This window comes from Eutrigla gurnardus, assembly GCF_963514095.1.
Source record: "Eutrigla gurnardus genome assembly, chromosome: 8".
Lineage (NCBI taxonomy): Eukaryota > Metazoa > Chordata > Actinopteri > Perciformes > Triglidae > Eutrigla > Eutrigla gurnardus.
This window is the reverse complement of record NC_139922.1, coordinates 4,719,864-4,737,360: the sequence shown is the minus strand read 5'-3', so window position 1 is coordinate 4,737,360 and position 17,497 is coordinate 4,719,864. Positions and strand designations below refer to the sequence as shown.

The following is a 17,497-nucleotide window of genomic DNA, read 5'->3' as shown; positions in this document are numbered from 1 at the left end:
TTAATTCATACATGTAAAAGAATAACACAGATCATTATGCTCTGTCTCTCTTACTTGTGATTTCAAGCATTGCATGTTTCTGTTTCTCAATCGGTTTTGTTCCTCTATCCCCACAGGGCTTTATGGAGCCGGTTTAACCGGTTATGTGGGATTTCACCAGAACAGGAAAATCAAGGGAGAACTTGCCCAGGCCTTGGTGTTTGTGTTCCTTAAGGGGACGACAGCTCCGACCGGTTTTCTGGGGTGGAGAGCCGAGAGAGAGGGGAGGGTGTGAGGCGTTCTCCCTCACCTCACTCTCCTCTCTTTCTCTTCACTATCACGCTTTCTCTCTCTGTATCAGTCCGTCCATCTCTGAAGTGTGAACGCTGAGCGGCTGGAGTCGTCCTCGGCTGTATGAGGTGAGTTGCCGTTGATTCAGTTGTTGAGGGCCAGAATCGATTAGCTGACAGGTGTATGCAGCCGGGAACTGAGCCAGCATACAGGAAACGATCAGAGCCATATTGGGCCTTATAGAGAGAGAGAGAGAGAGAGAGAGAGAGAGAGAGAGAGAGAGACAGAGAGTGTGTGTTTGTGGTGGTGGTGGTGGGGGGGGGGGGGGGGCTTTAAGGTCAGATACCACACTTTCTTCACACAATGTTGTTGTAAAAATGTGCCCAGGCATTAAAATGACATGGCTCATTAACCACTTTTACATGCGCTCAGGGATCATATTGAGGACATGAGAGTGTGTGTGTGTGTGTGTGTGTGTGTGTGTGTGTGTGTGTGTGTGTGTGTGTGTGTGTGTAGGGTGGGGCTCATACACAAGTGTAACATGCTCTGTCTGTCATTCTTCATTCATCGTTATTGGCACAAACGCCACATTAGACATTTCTCTGTGGTGGTTGCAGTTGAAATCAGTGAGAGACAAGCTTACTGGCTGTCTGATGGTCGATCCAGACGCATGATTTAGTCAGACAGCTGAGGATTGATCACTTGTTTTAGACCCATTCGTTCAGAACACCATAAGCTGACCAAAAGCTCCTCTCCTAACTCAGCTTGCTTTCCAACAAACGACTGCCCTCCCAGCGGATGGGAGGAGTTTGAGAAAGACTTCCATTAAAAAATGCAGCGGTGACACATGCAGCCAGGTTGTTATCTCCACGGCCTTTCTGTCTCTATAGGTATGTAGCGTCCAGAAATGCATACTTCCACGTCAATGCTTTTGTTAACAACAAAGTGTTGTGCAACGGTAGCAGTAGTAAATGTGTTTAAAGATGTCTACGATGTGGCAATAACTTTAGTACAAAAACGAAACTAATATTATCAAAGAATGTGAGGTCACAGTGTTGTAGTCTGCCTGGGTCAGGATATTAAAGTCTGTACGATGGTCATTATGTCAGATTATTATCAAGCCATAAGTCTTGTCGTGATTCGACAGACGTGAATGACTACACGTCGGTCCCCGACCAATCACGGCTGCTCGTCTTTCACCACGTGTGTGATGTCATCACTACTCACCGGGTTGGTGAAGTACCTCTGTAATTGTTTCTCCAGATTGTTGAGGAGTTATTTATGATGCAGGGCAGTTGTTGCCATAGTAACAGAAGAAATGTTTCCTCCATTTTTTTAACAATTCCTCCTCACAGCACCAACATCATTCCTCTTTCAGTCTGTGTTCCAATCATCTTAGTAGCTAACTGCATTGGTAGCAACCTGTCAATTAGCAAGTAAGCCCCGCCCCCTAAAGCATCCCCTGCTTTCTGGTCTGGTGGACTCTAAATGGACCATAATGTACTAAATGAACATCATGCTGGATTGAAGAAAACTTGAAACTAGAGATTGAGACATAGGGCCCTAGTTTCGTAGACCAGGCGCAGTCAGCTTTCAGCGCACCTGCGCCGCGCCGACGGGGTGTGTCCGCCTGGACTTTGCAAGTTTCGTGCACCGCGCAGGCTCGCGCAGGCACACCTCCCGTCTCGCCCACCGGCGCAAGAGGGAAAGAGGGAGGAGAAGAAGGCGTGAGTGGGAGACGAGGAGGAGACGAGGCGTGGACTGGGATTAATACAGCCGATTCAGATCTTCACCAATCAAATGAGCTCCTCTTCTCACCTTTAATGCGTTAGGGCAGGTTCAGTGCAAGTTCCGTCACTTGACAAGCCGATGACAAAAGCAGTGCTGCCGCTCCCACCACGCTCATCACGCGCTGTGCGCGCGTATCATAATAATAACAATGCCGATATTATAAAAAACAGGAGAGAGAGAGGGAGATGTTTTGGTCCGAGAGGCTGAGTTTCCGTTACGCGTGCCATCCGCCTTTGATCTGACGTCAGATGTGACGGGACAATCTATATAGATATAAATTCACGTGTTGATTCAATCAGTTGCATTAAATCGTGTTTGTTGTGATTATTTATTGCATTTAAATGTGCCTGGAACAGTGGAAACCTGCCTGTGAGGTCTCGGTGACGTGTGCGCACTGCGCGCCGTCAGCCAAACTTCCACTCCGCCAGCTGTGATTCGCATTGAATGAATGGACTTTATTTACGCCTTGCGCCGAAAGTAGACCAGGTTGGAGCTGGCGAGCTTTCAGCGCAGTCTCGGCGAGGCTTTTTGCCACGAAACTTCCGCTACGCCAAGCTGAATCTGTGACGCCTCCCCCTGCTGCGAGCCACACCCATCTTGGCGCAGGCGATCCACCAAACTGCCAAACTGACGGTGCGCAAGGCTGCGCGGGTCGAAACTTGCATTGCGCCGGCTCCGCCACCCTGCGCCGCCCTGCGCTGCGCCACGAAACTAGGGCCCATAAACTCATGTTTACAATTTTTACTGAGATAATAATTCAGGAGAGAAGTAGGACCATTTTCTCATAGACTTCTATATAACCAGAGAGGAGTCGCCCCCTAATGGCCAGCAGAGAGAATGCAAGTTTTAGGCACTTCAGATTGGCGTCACTTTTCTGAACCGGAGGATTCCGCCTGACTGACATGAGCATGCTGACCAGCTAGCCCAGGACAATCCTGTGGATAGTGAGTCACTTCATCGTCTATCCTGTCCTCAGTCCAACATGAGAGGATGAAGAAGTAGAGGGCTTCTCAATAACATAATAATAAATATGATGGTCTGTGTGGGTTCTGGACTCGACTCCTGGATCAGCAAACACAGATTAGGTCCAGCGCTCCTCCAGTTCTGCCACTATGGAATTAATCCAATGAAAGAACTGTTGAAGTTTGAACGGATAGTAACACACAAACACACCAACCCTGTCTCCTACAAATATTATGCTCCCATACAATTTAACTGCACTTCGTTTGAAACACGTGGACAAAATAAAATGGTACCGGGTGTAAACTCTAAAGTCATCACTCCTTATTTCTGTCTCATTGTGTGTAAAGTGTCCTTGGGTTCCTTGAAAGGCACCATTTAAATTTAAGTTATTATTATTTCAAAACTACTTGGTTAGATTTCCTAAAAACCATCATGGTTTGCCTAAAATAGTATGAAATTGAAGCAAAACAAAAAAAGAATCAAAAGTACTTCACACAGGACTCTTCTTCCTAGCCGGACTGCTGTGTACTCTTTTTTAAATTATTTGTGAACCATAAAGAGTAAACAACTCATGACAAAGTATGTTGCCCTTTAAAGTGATGGTTCAGAGTAAAATGCACCCTGGGTAATTTCCACCATGACATCCAGCCAGACACCCCCTCAGAAGCATTTTTAGCGATGGTCAGCATTGGTCAAGATAGCCGCTATCAGCCGAATGGCTTAGTACTAGCGCTATGGTACAGGGGGTATATCTCGTAAATTACCCAACTAATAATGCATGGAATGTTACCAAACTTCTGCAGTAGTACACATAGTGTCTGTACTCACAAAACGAGGCATTTGAAAGTTTGTAAGTACACCAGGAGTTTATTTAAAAGAACACTTGCCTGATAGCTTCTATCCTCGGCTGCTAACGCTACCGCAGCGTAGACGCCACTTCCGTGTTTACCCAGCCGATGCCTTCACGCGAGTTTCACGCGAGAGTATGAAAAAGGTCAACACTTGTCAACACTTGTTGACCTGATAATACAAGCATTTATAAAAATTCAGCGAAACTGTTCCATATTCTCGCGTGACGGCATACATAGATATAGGCTACATAATGTACCATAGCGCTAGTACTAAGTCATTCGGCTGATAGCCCTATCTTGACCAATGCTGACCATCGCTAAAAATGCTTCTGAGGGGGTATTTGGCTGGATGTCATGGTGGAAATGACCTAGGGTGCATTTTACTCTGAACCATCACTTTAAACAGTATTGTTTTATGGGAACATCATTTTTATTTTGTAATTTTTAACCAGATGGAATCAGCAGAGAAGCCACTGTGAGAAGTTAGTTACTCAGTGAGGGTTTCTGCTAAATCCCTGCAACTTCTTAATCATCGCCATCACAGTGCACAGGTTTCGGTTGCTTAGTAACGGCAGGCGCAACATTAGTGCAACCTCCCAAGCACTTTGAATAAGCATGAAAGTGGCACGGTTGGCGACTCTCAGAGTTTCAACAGTTTAGTCGACCTTTGCATGTCTTTGTTAGTGAGTGACTTCTTTATTTTTTATAACTGATGGCCATGCATTTAGATTGTATATGAAATTGACATTTCAAGCGATTTATTTATGTACATGGACTTTTTTTTCAAACTAATACATTTCAAATGGAAGACCCCTTCGTGTCGGCAGCATGTTTTCAGTCAGTCAGGACGACGTTCTGCTACAAAACCAATGTTAGGTTGAGACACCAAAAAAAGAAAGACATCATGGTTGGACTTATAATAACTAGGCAACATCTGGAAAACATCCTGACAGCGTCACTTAACAGCACCATGATCTTTAACACATTGCACCTCGTTAAAGGATAATATAATGTAACTACACAGTGACTACTGTATGTATGTGTGTGTGTGTGTGTGTGTGTGTGTGTGTGTGTGTGTGTGTGTGTGTGTGTGTGTGTGTGTGTGTGTGTGTGTGTGTGTGTGTGAATAATAATCTAGAGCAGCAGAGCTGGAACATTCAGGTCGACAGGTCTTTTCTTGCTCTGCTGAGGTGATCTAAACAGCCACCAGCCTGACATATCCTGACATGTCGAGGGAGCCTCATCCCCACTGATCAAAAGGCTAAATAGTATTCAATGCATCTATTTGTGCTTGTGGGTGATCACATGTATGTATGAGTGAGTGATAGGCAGTGAAACAGAGTGAAACACTGAGGATTCAAGCACTTTAAAAGGACACCGTGTGACGTACACGTACGCATGCGCAAACGGTTGAGAGCTGTGTTTCATGTGCTTGGAACACAAACCACAGGGTTACGGCCCCGATCTTGCAGGACCAGTCTAGCTAGTTTTACTCATCCTTGATATAACAATGAAATTTGCTCCCACATTTGTGTACGCGGGACGCCTCTTGAAAGTGCAGTGCCAGCGAAGTGTGTGGCACTGTAGGTCCTCAACACAGCACCGCCCTCGGGCTATAACGCCCTCTCACAGCTCTGACTGATTTACAACGTGCCCTCCCCATGCAGAGCTGGAAATTGTAATACTTAATAAAAACAAAGGGTTCTGTGAAGAGTTGGGCACAATTTCAGTTTAAAAGTGACACAGGTAAAACATTTTATCTAATAGATAACACCATGAAACAATCGTTTGTTTTTATTCCAAGTCTTCTGAAAATGGACCTTTGAATGTGTCAATGAGGCATCATCTAATTTTATTTTGGAGAAATCTTAAATAACACAAAATCTCGAAAATGATCAGGTTGAGATCAGTGTTATTTCGGTGTATTGTTGACTCAACCGTAGAACTCATTTGTCCCCCTGTCCATCATTCAGTAACATTCCATTCAGTCTATCAACATGATGGGAAAACCTTTCTGTCCCTCTTATCTCCAGCTCAGATTGCAATGGAGTGCTTCAACGGTCTTCTCCTAAGACTGCGGGAGGTCCACGAGCGAGAAGTGGAGGGTGAGTGGAAATCAACTGGTAGCAAAGGAGAAGTTGTAATGCAGCTGTAATACGAAAAGTATCTCACATCATTTGCAAGAATTGGACCAGAGTGCGTTGTGTGTTTGCTTTTCAGGGTGGCAAGGCAAAATCCAAGAGCTGTCCAACAAGAAGGGCTGGTGAGTTTTTCTTCTTCACCTTGCCGAGGTCTCTGCGTGGTCATGTGATCATGTAGAAACAACACTGACAAGATATTCAAGTTTAGCTCCACACTGGTTCAGCCACTGAGAGTCGTTGTGGATCAGGCAGGCAGACATGCTGGTCCTGTGTCTGTCCCTGTTGTATTGAGCTCATGTTTCAACAAGTTCTTCAGTCTGGAGTCACAACATCTTTCATTTCCACTCGGGAAAGAACAACTGCTAAAGGAGTGATTTTACACGCCTGCGAGTCGATTTAATGAAGTCTTTGTCAATTTCAAATGTTGTACTCTTGGAGAAAAGTCTGTTCAACATTTGGGCCAACGTACCGTTTTAATGTGAAGGCATTTTATGTGTCTTCACAGGTGTATTACTTTAATTACACACTGATTCTGACAAAACCTTTCATTTGATTTCCCGATGAAGAGAATGGTTCAGAGGACATTCTGTAAATACATAGGTAGGTTAAGGCAACATAATGACATAGTTAGCTTTAGGTAAAAAAACAAAACATCATGGTTTGGGCCAAACTGACTGAAATCTGAAACCAAATGAAAAGACAGTAAAACTACTTGGTTGCAACGGGACACTCCACAGTCTCCCGTCCACCATCCAGACCTCCTCCCTACGTGGACCTGCACACGCCTGTTTGAAACCAATGTGATGCATCAAAGCAAACGTAATGTTTTCCCTCCAAACGTAATTCACAATGCAGTTTAGTAGTCGGGGAACATCATTTTTAGTTTTTCTTCACGGCGGCTGCCGAACCTCAGAAGGTTAGTACGGGTTGGACCACTGATCACATGTGATCTCCGGTTCAGATCCCACATGACATTTAAAGTTGAGAAATAAGGTCATCAGTTCTCTCCGGTGGACAACATTTCTTAAGGTGTCACTGTTTCTAAATGGCCTCTTTATACTTTATACTGCTACTAAGTAGGTGGTTATGTGAAGTTTATGTAATATCAGTATTGGATTATGGTGACATTTTATTTAGACACATTTCCTGAATGCTCTTTATCACAAGTTTTATTAATACAGATCATTAAATAGTCATCATTGTGAGCTATATATGCCAACGTTGGGTGGCTTTTTTTATTTATATGCCGGTTGGTGTTGCCAGGTCGTCATTGTCAAACATTTTGAGAAATTGGCAAATGACGCTTTCCCTTTGTTTACCAGCGATCAGCAAAATATGTGACCCAAAATCAATAAATGTGGAATATTTGTGATATTTAAATATTGCAGCTACAGTCAGAAGACAGCACTGCAACGAGTTTTAGCTGGATGGGAAAATTGTACTGCAAGTCTTGTAAAACACACACATGACAGGCTGACGTGTCACATTATTTAAGGAATACTTCAGCCACAAAATAATAAAAATGTTTCCCTCATGTCTCCACGGTAACCCAGGAATCAAAACACAAGTAGATGCACAAAACAACACTGCATACAACACTTCCTGAACCTAAACTTGTATAATAATAATAGTAGTAAATCACACACACACACACATCTTAGCCTAAAATGTCAAGCATATGTTCTACTTCAGCCGCCACTTTTAGAAGTAGCTGTTTAGGCCGAGCTTGGAGAATCCATGATTTGTCATTGTGCAGCTGCAGCACAGAAGAACATGCAGAACCATGTTATCCTCCAGGCAGTTTCCTTTTATCATTTCCAGTTGTTCTTGTTCTTGTTTGTTCATGAAGCGTTTTATTTGTGTTTCTTGGTGTATGATGATTTTTTACTGGGCTATTTTGTAAATGAGGTTTGCACAAAGTCATCTGTCATCTCCACATTTCTGTGTGTGTGTGTGTGTGTGTGTGTGTGTGTGTGTGTGTGTGTGTGTGTGTGTGTGTGTGTGTGTGTGTGTGTGTGTGTGTATCAATGTGTGCATGTAAACAGTGATACAAAGCGAATGGAGGAACTGTTCACCAAAAACCAACAGATGAAAGAACAGCAGAGATTACTCACAGAGAACATCAAGACACTGGAAAACAGGTAGTTGGTGTGTGTGTGTGTGTGTGTGTGTGTGTGTGTGTGTGTGTGTGTGTGTGTGTGTGTGTGTGTGTGTGTGTGTGTGTGTGTGTGTGTGTGTGTGTGTGTGTGTGTTTTAACAACTATTCATCTCACTTCATGTTTATTGCAGCAGAATGTGTTTTCAGTCAAGCAGACAGACCAACACTCCATCTTTGTTTTGACCAACTTCCTGCCAGGCTGACTTTACCCATGACCTCACCAGAAAAAACTCAGCACCATCTAGTGGACAATTGTTATGAAAATGTTTAACTTGTATATGTAATATTAATCGTTTCTGTCATAAAATATGGATTTAATTAAAGATATACGTATTAAAAATAATGTTATATAATATGATTTTATGCCTTCTAAATATAACGTTTCAAATGTGTTATTTCTTCTTTATATAAGTTGTCAGAGTCATCTTGGCTGGGTGATGCATTTAGTGGCTGAACATTAAGGCGGTATGTGTTTGTGATGCGTGCAGGCTGAGGGCGGGGCTTTGTGACAGATGCAAAGTGACTCAGGAGGTCGCCAAGAGAAGACAACAGGAGTTTGAATCCACCCAGATGCAGAGCCGCCAGCGCATCGCTCTCCTGGGTATTCTCCATATTCCACATCAGTCAGCACACCTTTCATCCATGCACCATCCAACACTTGTCTCTTATGTCACATTTAGTCATGGATCACTCCTAAAACATTTACGTTTTAGATTCATGTCTTGTGTCCTCTTCAGGCAATTCTTTGTTTTGTGTTGTGTTGCAGCAGGAGAAATGGGCAACCTGAAAAAGGAGAACAAGCTACTTAGAGAAGAGCTCAGGAATTTCAGAGTGGCACTGGAGTGAGTATGGTGTTAGCGTAGAAATCAGAGGAGAGTAGAAAAGACATCAAACTCTTTGTGGTCATTTTACTGGTTCAGAAGAATACGGTGGTTGTTGTTAGTTGTTATGATGACATCACACGTCAGTGTTTCACACAATGGCTATGTTTACATGTTCCAAATGTTTCCACTTATTCCTCAAAAGACAATATTACCACCAATCCGTTTACATGGCTGATGGAAATTAATATTCCACTAATATTCCTGTTTACATGAAGCCATTCATATTCCCACTAACGTGCCGTTAGAAGTGTTTGTCCCTATTCTTTGGAAGATAACCTAACATGTCAATTGATGTCCTGCCTGGGACAAACACTTGAATATTTCTTATTGACATCATTATGTCATACCAGATGTCAAATAGTCAGAGGTATAATGAACTGAGTTCATGTGAGTCAGCCGAGACACGTATGGTCATCGATGTAGAGGACTGCTGGTTGATCTGTCATTTAAAGCTCAAAGTCCAACTTTCATAGGACTGGACACCTCCGAGGCTGTATCCAGGTCTTTATACATCCATGTTGAGGATGGCCGACTGTTCTGCTATTTGATTGGATGAGAATGACTGTTCTTCTCTGTCAGTCGACTTCAGTCTTCTATCTAGACCAGGCCAGGCACCAACCTCTGGTTCTGAGAAGTGAAGCCAATGCGGAAGTGCCTTAATTTCTATCAACTTCCAGCGACTTCTCTCTGATTTCACTATTCCATTTAGAGTCAAATAGACCACCAGAATCTAGATGGAACCAGATCCAATAAGGTTGCTGCTCGAGGTGCCAATGGTCTTCATCGCTCCTCCACAGACCAAATATGCTCACTTCTTCCACTGCTTGCACAAATCCAAGATGACAATGGCCAAAATGCCGAACCTGAGGCTTCAAAGCTTGTAGGCAACTGGACCTGCTTTGGGTTTTTGAAGACATTTCATCTCTCATCCAAGAGGCTTCTGCAGTCATGAATAATATATCTTATATACAGTATATGATCTTAAGGAGGCTCTGAAAAACTTGTATAAATATTATTTTTATTATCATTCAAATTATTTGTCATTTTGATAACAATTTTGCAAATCAACATATTTTGTTGTGTACTGTGTGTAGGAAAGGTTACAGTGACCACTCCAACAGCAGCAGCAGCACCGCTGACGTCAAACCAAACAGCTCCCCTGAACTTTCACCCTCTTTTGAACCACTCATCACCACGACAACCAGCATGGCCACTAACCTGCCAGCAGATGGCAATGTTGCAATGAAAACTGAGGCAGACCTAAGACATGAAGGTGAGGATGGTATGAACAAGAGCTGTGAGGAGGAGGAGTTTTGTTGATGATCATGCTCTCATCCTTACAGATTTCATGTTTGTGTTTAAAACAGAAAGTGAACACCGACCATTTAGAGGGATGAACAGAAACAACTTTGTAAGTTTGAAAATGGGCTCAAACATTTCAATGTAGTTTTTACCTTTTCTCTGTTACATAAGCATGTCCAAAGCACATTCTGGGAAAAAAGTACATTTGCTTTCTTGCTGAGAGTTGGATGAGAACGACTACATCACTGTCATACATGTCTGTTAAATATGAAGCAGTAGCCGGGAGGTAGTTAGCTTAGCTTAGCATAAAGAGTGGAAACAGGTGGAAGCAGGTAACATCTGCAAAGACATCCACCTACCTATCTTTGTCATAATTATTCAATCTTGTGTGTGAAGACAATTCAAATTCCTTTGGATAGAGCGTACTCAGATTGATATTAACTCTCTCATCTAACTTCTCAAAAGGAGAATATCTTGTGTTGTTGTTTCAAAAATGTCAAACTATTACTTTCATTTATGTGAAATGAATTCTGCCATTCTCCACTCTCCCAGGACTCATACAAGCCTCTCTCCTGGAGGACAGAACAGAATGTAGCCCGTGTTGGAGAGAGGAGGTGAGACAGGTGCACATGGGAAATAGCAGAACAAAGGATGTTGTATGAGAGTACGGTAGTGTTGTGCAGAGGTAGGAGTAGCCTACATTTGGTTATGAGTAAATTATTAATGATTATCATGGGTAATCAATGTGGGCATTCACCCAGAAGAGTCAATATTTGGAAAATATAATAATATAATAATCAAAGAGTTAATGATGGAGGTCATATGTCCAGCATGGACTGCTGTAATCCAGCTGATGTGACATAAATACAAACCATGTGGTTTCACTATGACCAAGATGGCGACTCAAACACGAGATGAGCGGCATATGGAGGAGAGAAGGGAGAAGACGTGGTGATCTAACAGGTGTCTTAGGCAGTAGATGGCATCAATATCGCTCTGAATATATTTCAATGACATACAAGACAGTGGGTTAGAGAAAGAGAAAGAGAGAGAAAGACATGATGAATAAAAATAACTTAAAACTGACCAGCAACTCAACAAACAGTTTACGACAATATATGTTATTGACACAGCGTTCTCTGCCCAGATATACGCCTCTTATCTTACTTTATGTTGTTTTGATGAGTCGCCCTCTTGCTACTCAAGACAGTGTAGCATTAAAGTATGTTGGAAGTAGCAAGCTAGCTAATGAGGGAACAGCTGGCTAGTTAGTGCGCTTTCTAATTTCACTAGTTTATCATTTCTAATTTGGAATTAGCAAGCTATCTACCTAGCTAGCCTGTAAACACACAGTTCATTCTTGTTTTTATATTCATGCACTGTGCTTTACTTGACACTGACACTATTTGGCCAGAAGTCTCGCGTCTCTGCTGATTGAACCAAGTAGCAGCTCCAAATGAGCCAACTAGCTAGGCTACCTTTAGCAATTCGGGAATAGGTGGAATGTGGTCGAGTTCGTTGTATCGCATCACATCATCCACTGAATTTAAGAATGGCCCCAGATGAGCCCCTGCCCCTCTAACATCCTGTACACGGGCCTGCTTTGCGGCGTGTGTTGTTACCCTAACAACAATCACCATTTACTTTTGTGATCGTCAAATGATCCCAGAAAATAGTTCAATGTCTCTTCTACTCCTAATCTTTTTCTATGGGAACACATCAGCGATTGGGTGTGCCAAAATTAAATCAAAGATTGTTTTATATTGTTTTGAAAGCATAAGAAAAGCAATCAAAAATCAGCTTCAATATGAATATTTAAATCTTGTTGTATTCCCACACCCCCTGTTACTGAAAAAGTAATCCTGTTATTACTACCAAATAATGCTTGCCTGTCAATTTACCTGCACAGACATTTGAACCTCTAACTATGTGCCTGGACTCTGTTTCTCATCATTTAGAGGTCAGAGTGTTGAAGGACTGGACCAGCGATCCACCATCTTTCCTCAAGCTCTGCTTCTTAAGAACTCTTCTTCCCCAAGCGGTGGAGAAGTGAACCCCAGCAGACATGTGCTCCATGCTCCTGTGCCCTGCCGTCCTCAGCCAATCATAAGCAGCCCTGTTCCTTTCCCCTGGCCCTCATCTGAATCCTCTGACTGGGTTACAGCAGCTGCTCCAGGGTCCAGTCTAGTGGTGCAACCATCTCCCAAACCAAGCCTGCCACGCTTTCCCAACCTGATCCCGACTGGCCAACATGCCAGCTCTATGAGGGTTTTTGGGTCTCCCTGGCACAAGCAGAGCCCTCTGCAGCCCATTGACAAAGAGCCAACTGTGGTATTCAGGTTGAGAAGTTTGACAGACCATGTAGAGAGTCAAACTAAACACCAGGAGAAAAAGGAAATCCTGCTGTCCAAGACTGAGAGGGTCTCTACAGATGGGCTTAGAGAGATGTGCGACGCACCTCTGGACCTTTCAGACCGAGGAAAGTCCAAATCCAGTCAAAAGCCAAGAGATGATTCGCCATTAGCCTTACAAGTTGGAGAGAGAGTCCAGATGAGTCTTGACAAGGATGGGAAGGGAAATCCATCCACACATGGACCAGTATCATCACCTTCTCCTGTGGTCCCTCCCTCTTGCTCCTGGACTCCTACCCCACCAGTCAAACAACAAGAAGAGTCCACCACTGACCAAAACCACACGGTAAGTTCTTTTGGCAATTAGGATTAAAAGAAATGGGGCAGTGATGGTGAAGAGGGGAGGAACAGGATTCATGGTATGATGATGTCATCATCAGGAGCAGAGAGAGGAGGCGAATGACACAGACCAAAGCAATGGGAAGAAGGTGCCTGTCCTCACTATATCATTACGTCCAGGTGAAGAGCTTGTATTCATACGTGTCTGTTGTTCAGCCGTATATTTACTGTGCACAGGTGAATGATGCTTAATGATGTCATGTATCTAACAGTTGTGGTGCTGGAGACTCTGAATTCTGCTCTGCAAGAATCCTTAACATCAAATGGCAAGGTAAGTTCATTCAAACCCTCAAAGCCAGGCTGTTCCTCCATCAGTAGCTGTGTCCCATTCATCGGGTGCATCCTTTGAAGGCTGCATTTCAAAGCTGTTCTGTTTCAAAAACTCCTCCTAATGCAGCCCAGAAATGTGGCCTACTTTTCCATGGTTTAACTTATCCCAAGATTCATTGCATGCCGGTGACTATTGGATTTTGGCAGAAGAATAAATTCCAGCCTGAAATATATCTTGAATAGTCTCCTCCATCAGAATAAAAAATTAAAAGATCAAATATGATCTCTGGCGCCGTTTTAATCAGGTAACGTTAGTTACTTCTTCTATGCTCTCTCTTGTCAAACACAGCTGGTTGCTATGCGACAGGGGGGGCAAAGGTACCACAAGCAGAAAATCCTCTGTAGACCAGACCATCTCATTTTCGGAGACCGCTAGTTTCGGCCTCTGTGATCTTCATAGGACGCGGTCGCCTTAGACACGTACTATCAAGGATGCAGCCGCTGATTTGGAACACAACTAGTATCACAATTTCCATGCAAAAATATTAGCTATTTCTAGGTAATGGTCACATGGAATGGATGTGTTTTTCTATGGTAAGCTCTTGTGATCTCTCTGCCTCATCGCAGACCTCTCCACCAGCAGCCGTGCCAGGAAGCAGCTCAGATGAGCAGGGCGAGGAGGGCAAGCTGTCCGGAGAAGAAAGCAACCAAGGCAGCAAGCGGAAGAGGGCATCTGTGGAGACAGAAACCGACAGAGACTCAGAAACAGACAGTAAGATTTACATTTAGGTCATTTAGCAGACACCTTTGTCCAAAGCGACTTACAATAAGTACATTTGTCAAAAGAAGGAAACAAAGAAACCACAACGTATCATTGCCGATAAAGTAAGTGCTAAAAATAGAACAAGTCTTAGGTCCTCATCTGAGTAAAGTAGTACCTTAAGAGCAACAGTGCTATGATCAGAGTGCTATAGGTGAGGGTTTTTTTTGGGGGGGGGGGGGGCGTTGAAATATATCAATTGAAAAGTTGAATTTATAATTTTTCTTACCTTACTACTTTCTCCTGTTCGGTGTATAAAAGTAACCATTGTATAAGTCTCACTTTTGCTGCCCATGTTTCTCCCTCACCAAAACATTGCTTTCTTTCCTCACAGACATCCAGCAGGAGAGGAAGATCAAGATCACAGTGAGAACTGAGGAGAAGAGCCCTTGCTAACAAGCATCATATAACATTAATGTGGTGATGTTTCTTAAACCTGTAACTGATTTTGTTGGCCACCTGGGGACAGCGCAACAAGCTGGAAACACACAGGTACAAGTTGATACAGCAAAAAAGTTAGCAAACGTTGGCATATTTACACCAGCAGACATGGAGCAACCTTCATTCATTTGCACTCATTTAATTTGGAGTTGTATTTCTGGTCCAATATTCACTCTACTTTTAGCTCTGTTTTGGTCTCCACACACTCTCTGAGGGCGATACCTGGAACTGTTGATGCTGCTGATAGCATGGGTTTTTCAGACCTTTTATTGATGACAAATCTGTTTTTAATGATAGTCATGGAGGCCTGCATAGGGATGATGTCTGTGTGAAGCCAAAAGTCAGCTTATTATTATTTACATCCATGGCATAAATAATGTAGCAAAGTAGCAATTTTAAGCCAAACCATGATGTTATATGAAGCCTAACCAAGTACTTGTTGCGTTTTGCCTCCAGCCAGCGGTTTTTGGTTGTCTGATCCAATCTTTTGACTGAGATATCTCATTCTTGAAGGTATTTCTTCTAATTTGGCACAAACGTCCAGCTGCACTCAAGGATGATCTGATTTAAATTTGGGCAGTCAATGTTGAAGGTCACTGTGACCTCACACATATTTTTAGTCATAACTAAAGAATTGAAATGCTAATTATGACATTTTTTACAGACGTCTAATGGGATAAAATGATTAGGTGATGACAATTTACAACATTAACCTCACGTTTAAAACTGATTTAATTGAGAATGCATGTTGTGTTTGCAGGAGACAGGGTTGCATCCAGCAGACACAGAGCAACATTAGCCTTCATTGGAGTTGTGTTTGTGTCCATGACGATCATAACAACAATATTCCTGGTAGTTAGCAAGTTAGAAACCAGCCCATTTTCACTTGGTACAACTCAAACAGACAAACTGAAGATGGAAAGCTGAAAGGTTAAAGACATAAATAATCATATTTAAATAAGAGTGTGACTTCTGTTTACTCTCCTCTGTTGGTCACCACACCACAGATATTGCCAATGCAGTGCCACCACCATCACTAGTGACATCCCTCTCATTTTTTCTGAAACACTGAAGGATGACAGGGCCAATAATTATTTTTTCTTTTTTTAAGTTATTTTTTTGGCCTTTTATTCAGAGAGGACAGCATGAGAATAAAAGGAGGGAGAGACGACACGCAGGAAAGGCTGTCGGTCAGATTGGAACCTACTGCAGTGATGACTTAGCCTCTGTACATGGGACGCCAACTCTACAGACTGAGCTATCCGGCACACCTAATAATTATCTTTTGATCTTACATCTACAATTAAAATGCATTGTAATGTTGAAGTAACTATTGCATCAAATAATCATTTGCAGAATTACAGCCAAAGCACGCTATAAAGCAAAATATAACAATAATAACCATTAAAATGTAAGTCCTCCTCGCCTATAGCTACTCAAAACACACTATTCTTCATGTGTTTATAATTATTTCATGTTCCTGGTATTGCTGTCACTGCCTGGCTATTTTTGTCACAAAGCCTCCACTCCCCTCATCCCGTCTTAAGTGACCAACAAAAAAATGCATGTTCCTCTTCCTCTTTCTCATTTTCAGAATGCACATATTTTGCAAGTATTAACTTTCCGTTCACAGCTGTGAAAGTTTGCGGTAAGCCGGGTGGAAGGAGGCGATAAAGACACAGTTGAATAACCTATACTTTTGTGATGCAGCACTATGAAGTTAATGTGTCCATTTTATGTGAATATATAAAGTATTTTTTTAATGGCGATGCTCTAATCAATAGGCAGAATCAGCCAATATTTAATCTAAAAATGGGATTGTTACTTTTCTGTCTTTTCTTTTTCAAAAGTGTGCACTTTTTTATTATCCTGTGTGAAAATCGGTTCAGCTGTAATGCTGTCATATTGAGTTCTACTCTTTCTGTCTCTTTAATGCCAGTAACTATAGTACTTGGTTAATAGCCTGGACAAAATAGCCTCCTGCCATTCAGATCTCTATGTTAACTAAAATGTGATTGACTGTATTCTAAGTACTATCGCGCTTTGACTTTTACCGTATCCTAAGCTATTAAGCTAAATGCTGTGTTGCTGTGTGGCCTTAACCTGATTTTGTGCTATGATATAATGTACACTCTTAAACTGTTGCCTGAAAGCACTACACCTAATGGTGAAATAAATTTCTGTTTTCAAATGTTGTATTTGTAGCTCTCACTTTATATGATTCAGATCATTATCAGCTTATATTTTGTACCATCTTGGGTGACAAACCCCCAGTGAATAATGATGAGTGTTCTGGGAAACAGAAACATGTGTAACATCATGTCTGATCATCATGTTCAGGACATTATGCAAAACGGCTGCGGTGTGATGATCAGGGATGTCGAAACCAGTGGAAACCATCACACATTTGTGGTGTGATACAACTTCACTGTTACAGGAAATCAGCCCATTCTCATTTTAAACCAATATATTCATGAATAAAAATGCAATAGAACAGATAATTTCATCAACTCAAGAGGTCCTAGATTGGTTCTGCTTTTTCGGTTGAAATTTAGTTGGATATGCAGTTTGGGACGTACGGAAAATATAACAGTTTCAATGTGAACTGACTTTTGCAGTTGTTGTTGTTGTTGTTTTGTTGGACTTAAAGTTAAAAAATGTCTGTCAATCATATTTAGTGAAACATAAGGCATTAAATCATTTTATTTTTAATATTTATTCTGGTATTCAGGAACACTGTGTTGGGCTGCATGAGGGAACCGTATTTCGCCTCACACGGGGCATCAATTATGTTGGGGCCAGCAGGGGGCAGCAATTAGAATATGCCTATTTGAAGGAATTATTTATTGAAAATAA

At 42.3% G+C, this 17,497-nt stretch overlaps 1 protein-coding gene across 3 annotated transcripts; it reads left to right on the top strand.

Moving 5' to 3' along the window:
• Positions 1 to 226: 226 nt before the first annotated feature.
• rbbp8l (retinoblastoma binding protein 8-like) lies at positions 227 to 16,836 on the top strand. Of its 3 annotated transcripts, none has more exons than XM_084015224.1 (14): positions 227 to 398; positions 5,909 to 5,980; positions 6,096 to 6,138; positions 8,062 to 8,157; positions 8,663 to 8,775; positions 8,941 to 9,016; positions 10,153 to 10,331; positions 10,426 to 10,469; positions 10,913 to 10,974; positions 12,319 to 13,057; positions 13,158 to 13,230; positions 13,323 to 13,381; positions 14,008 to 14,152; positions 14,535 to 16,836. In XM_084015224.1, exons 2-14 carry the CDS (start codon positions 5,920 to 5,922, stop codon positions 14,594 to 14,596), a joined length of 1,752 nt encoding a protein of 583 aa, XP_083871350.1. In that variant the 5' UTR covers positions 227 to 398; positions 5,909 to 5,919; the 3' UTR covers positions 14,597 to 16,836. The 3 variants fall into 3 exon arrangements, with proteins under 3 accessions (XP_083871350.1, XP_083871349.1, XP_083871348.1); XM_084015223.1 differs by having other exon boundaries at positions 228 to 398; positions 5,914 to 5,980; positions 13,152 to 13,230; XM_084015222.1 differs by having other exon boundaries at positions 228 to 398; positions 13,152 to 13,230.
• Positions 16,837 to 17,497: the final 661 nt, after the last annotated feature.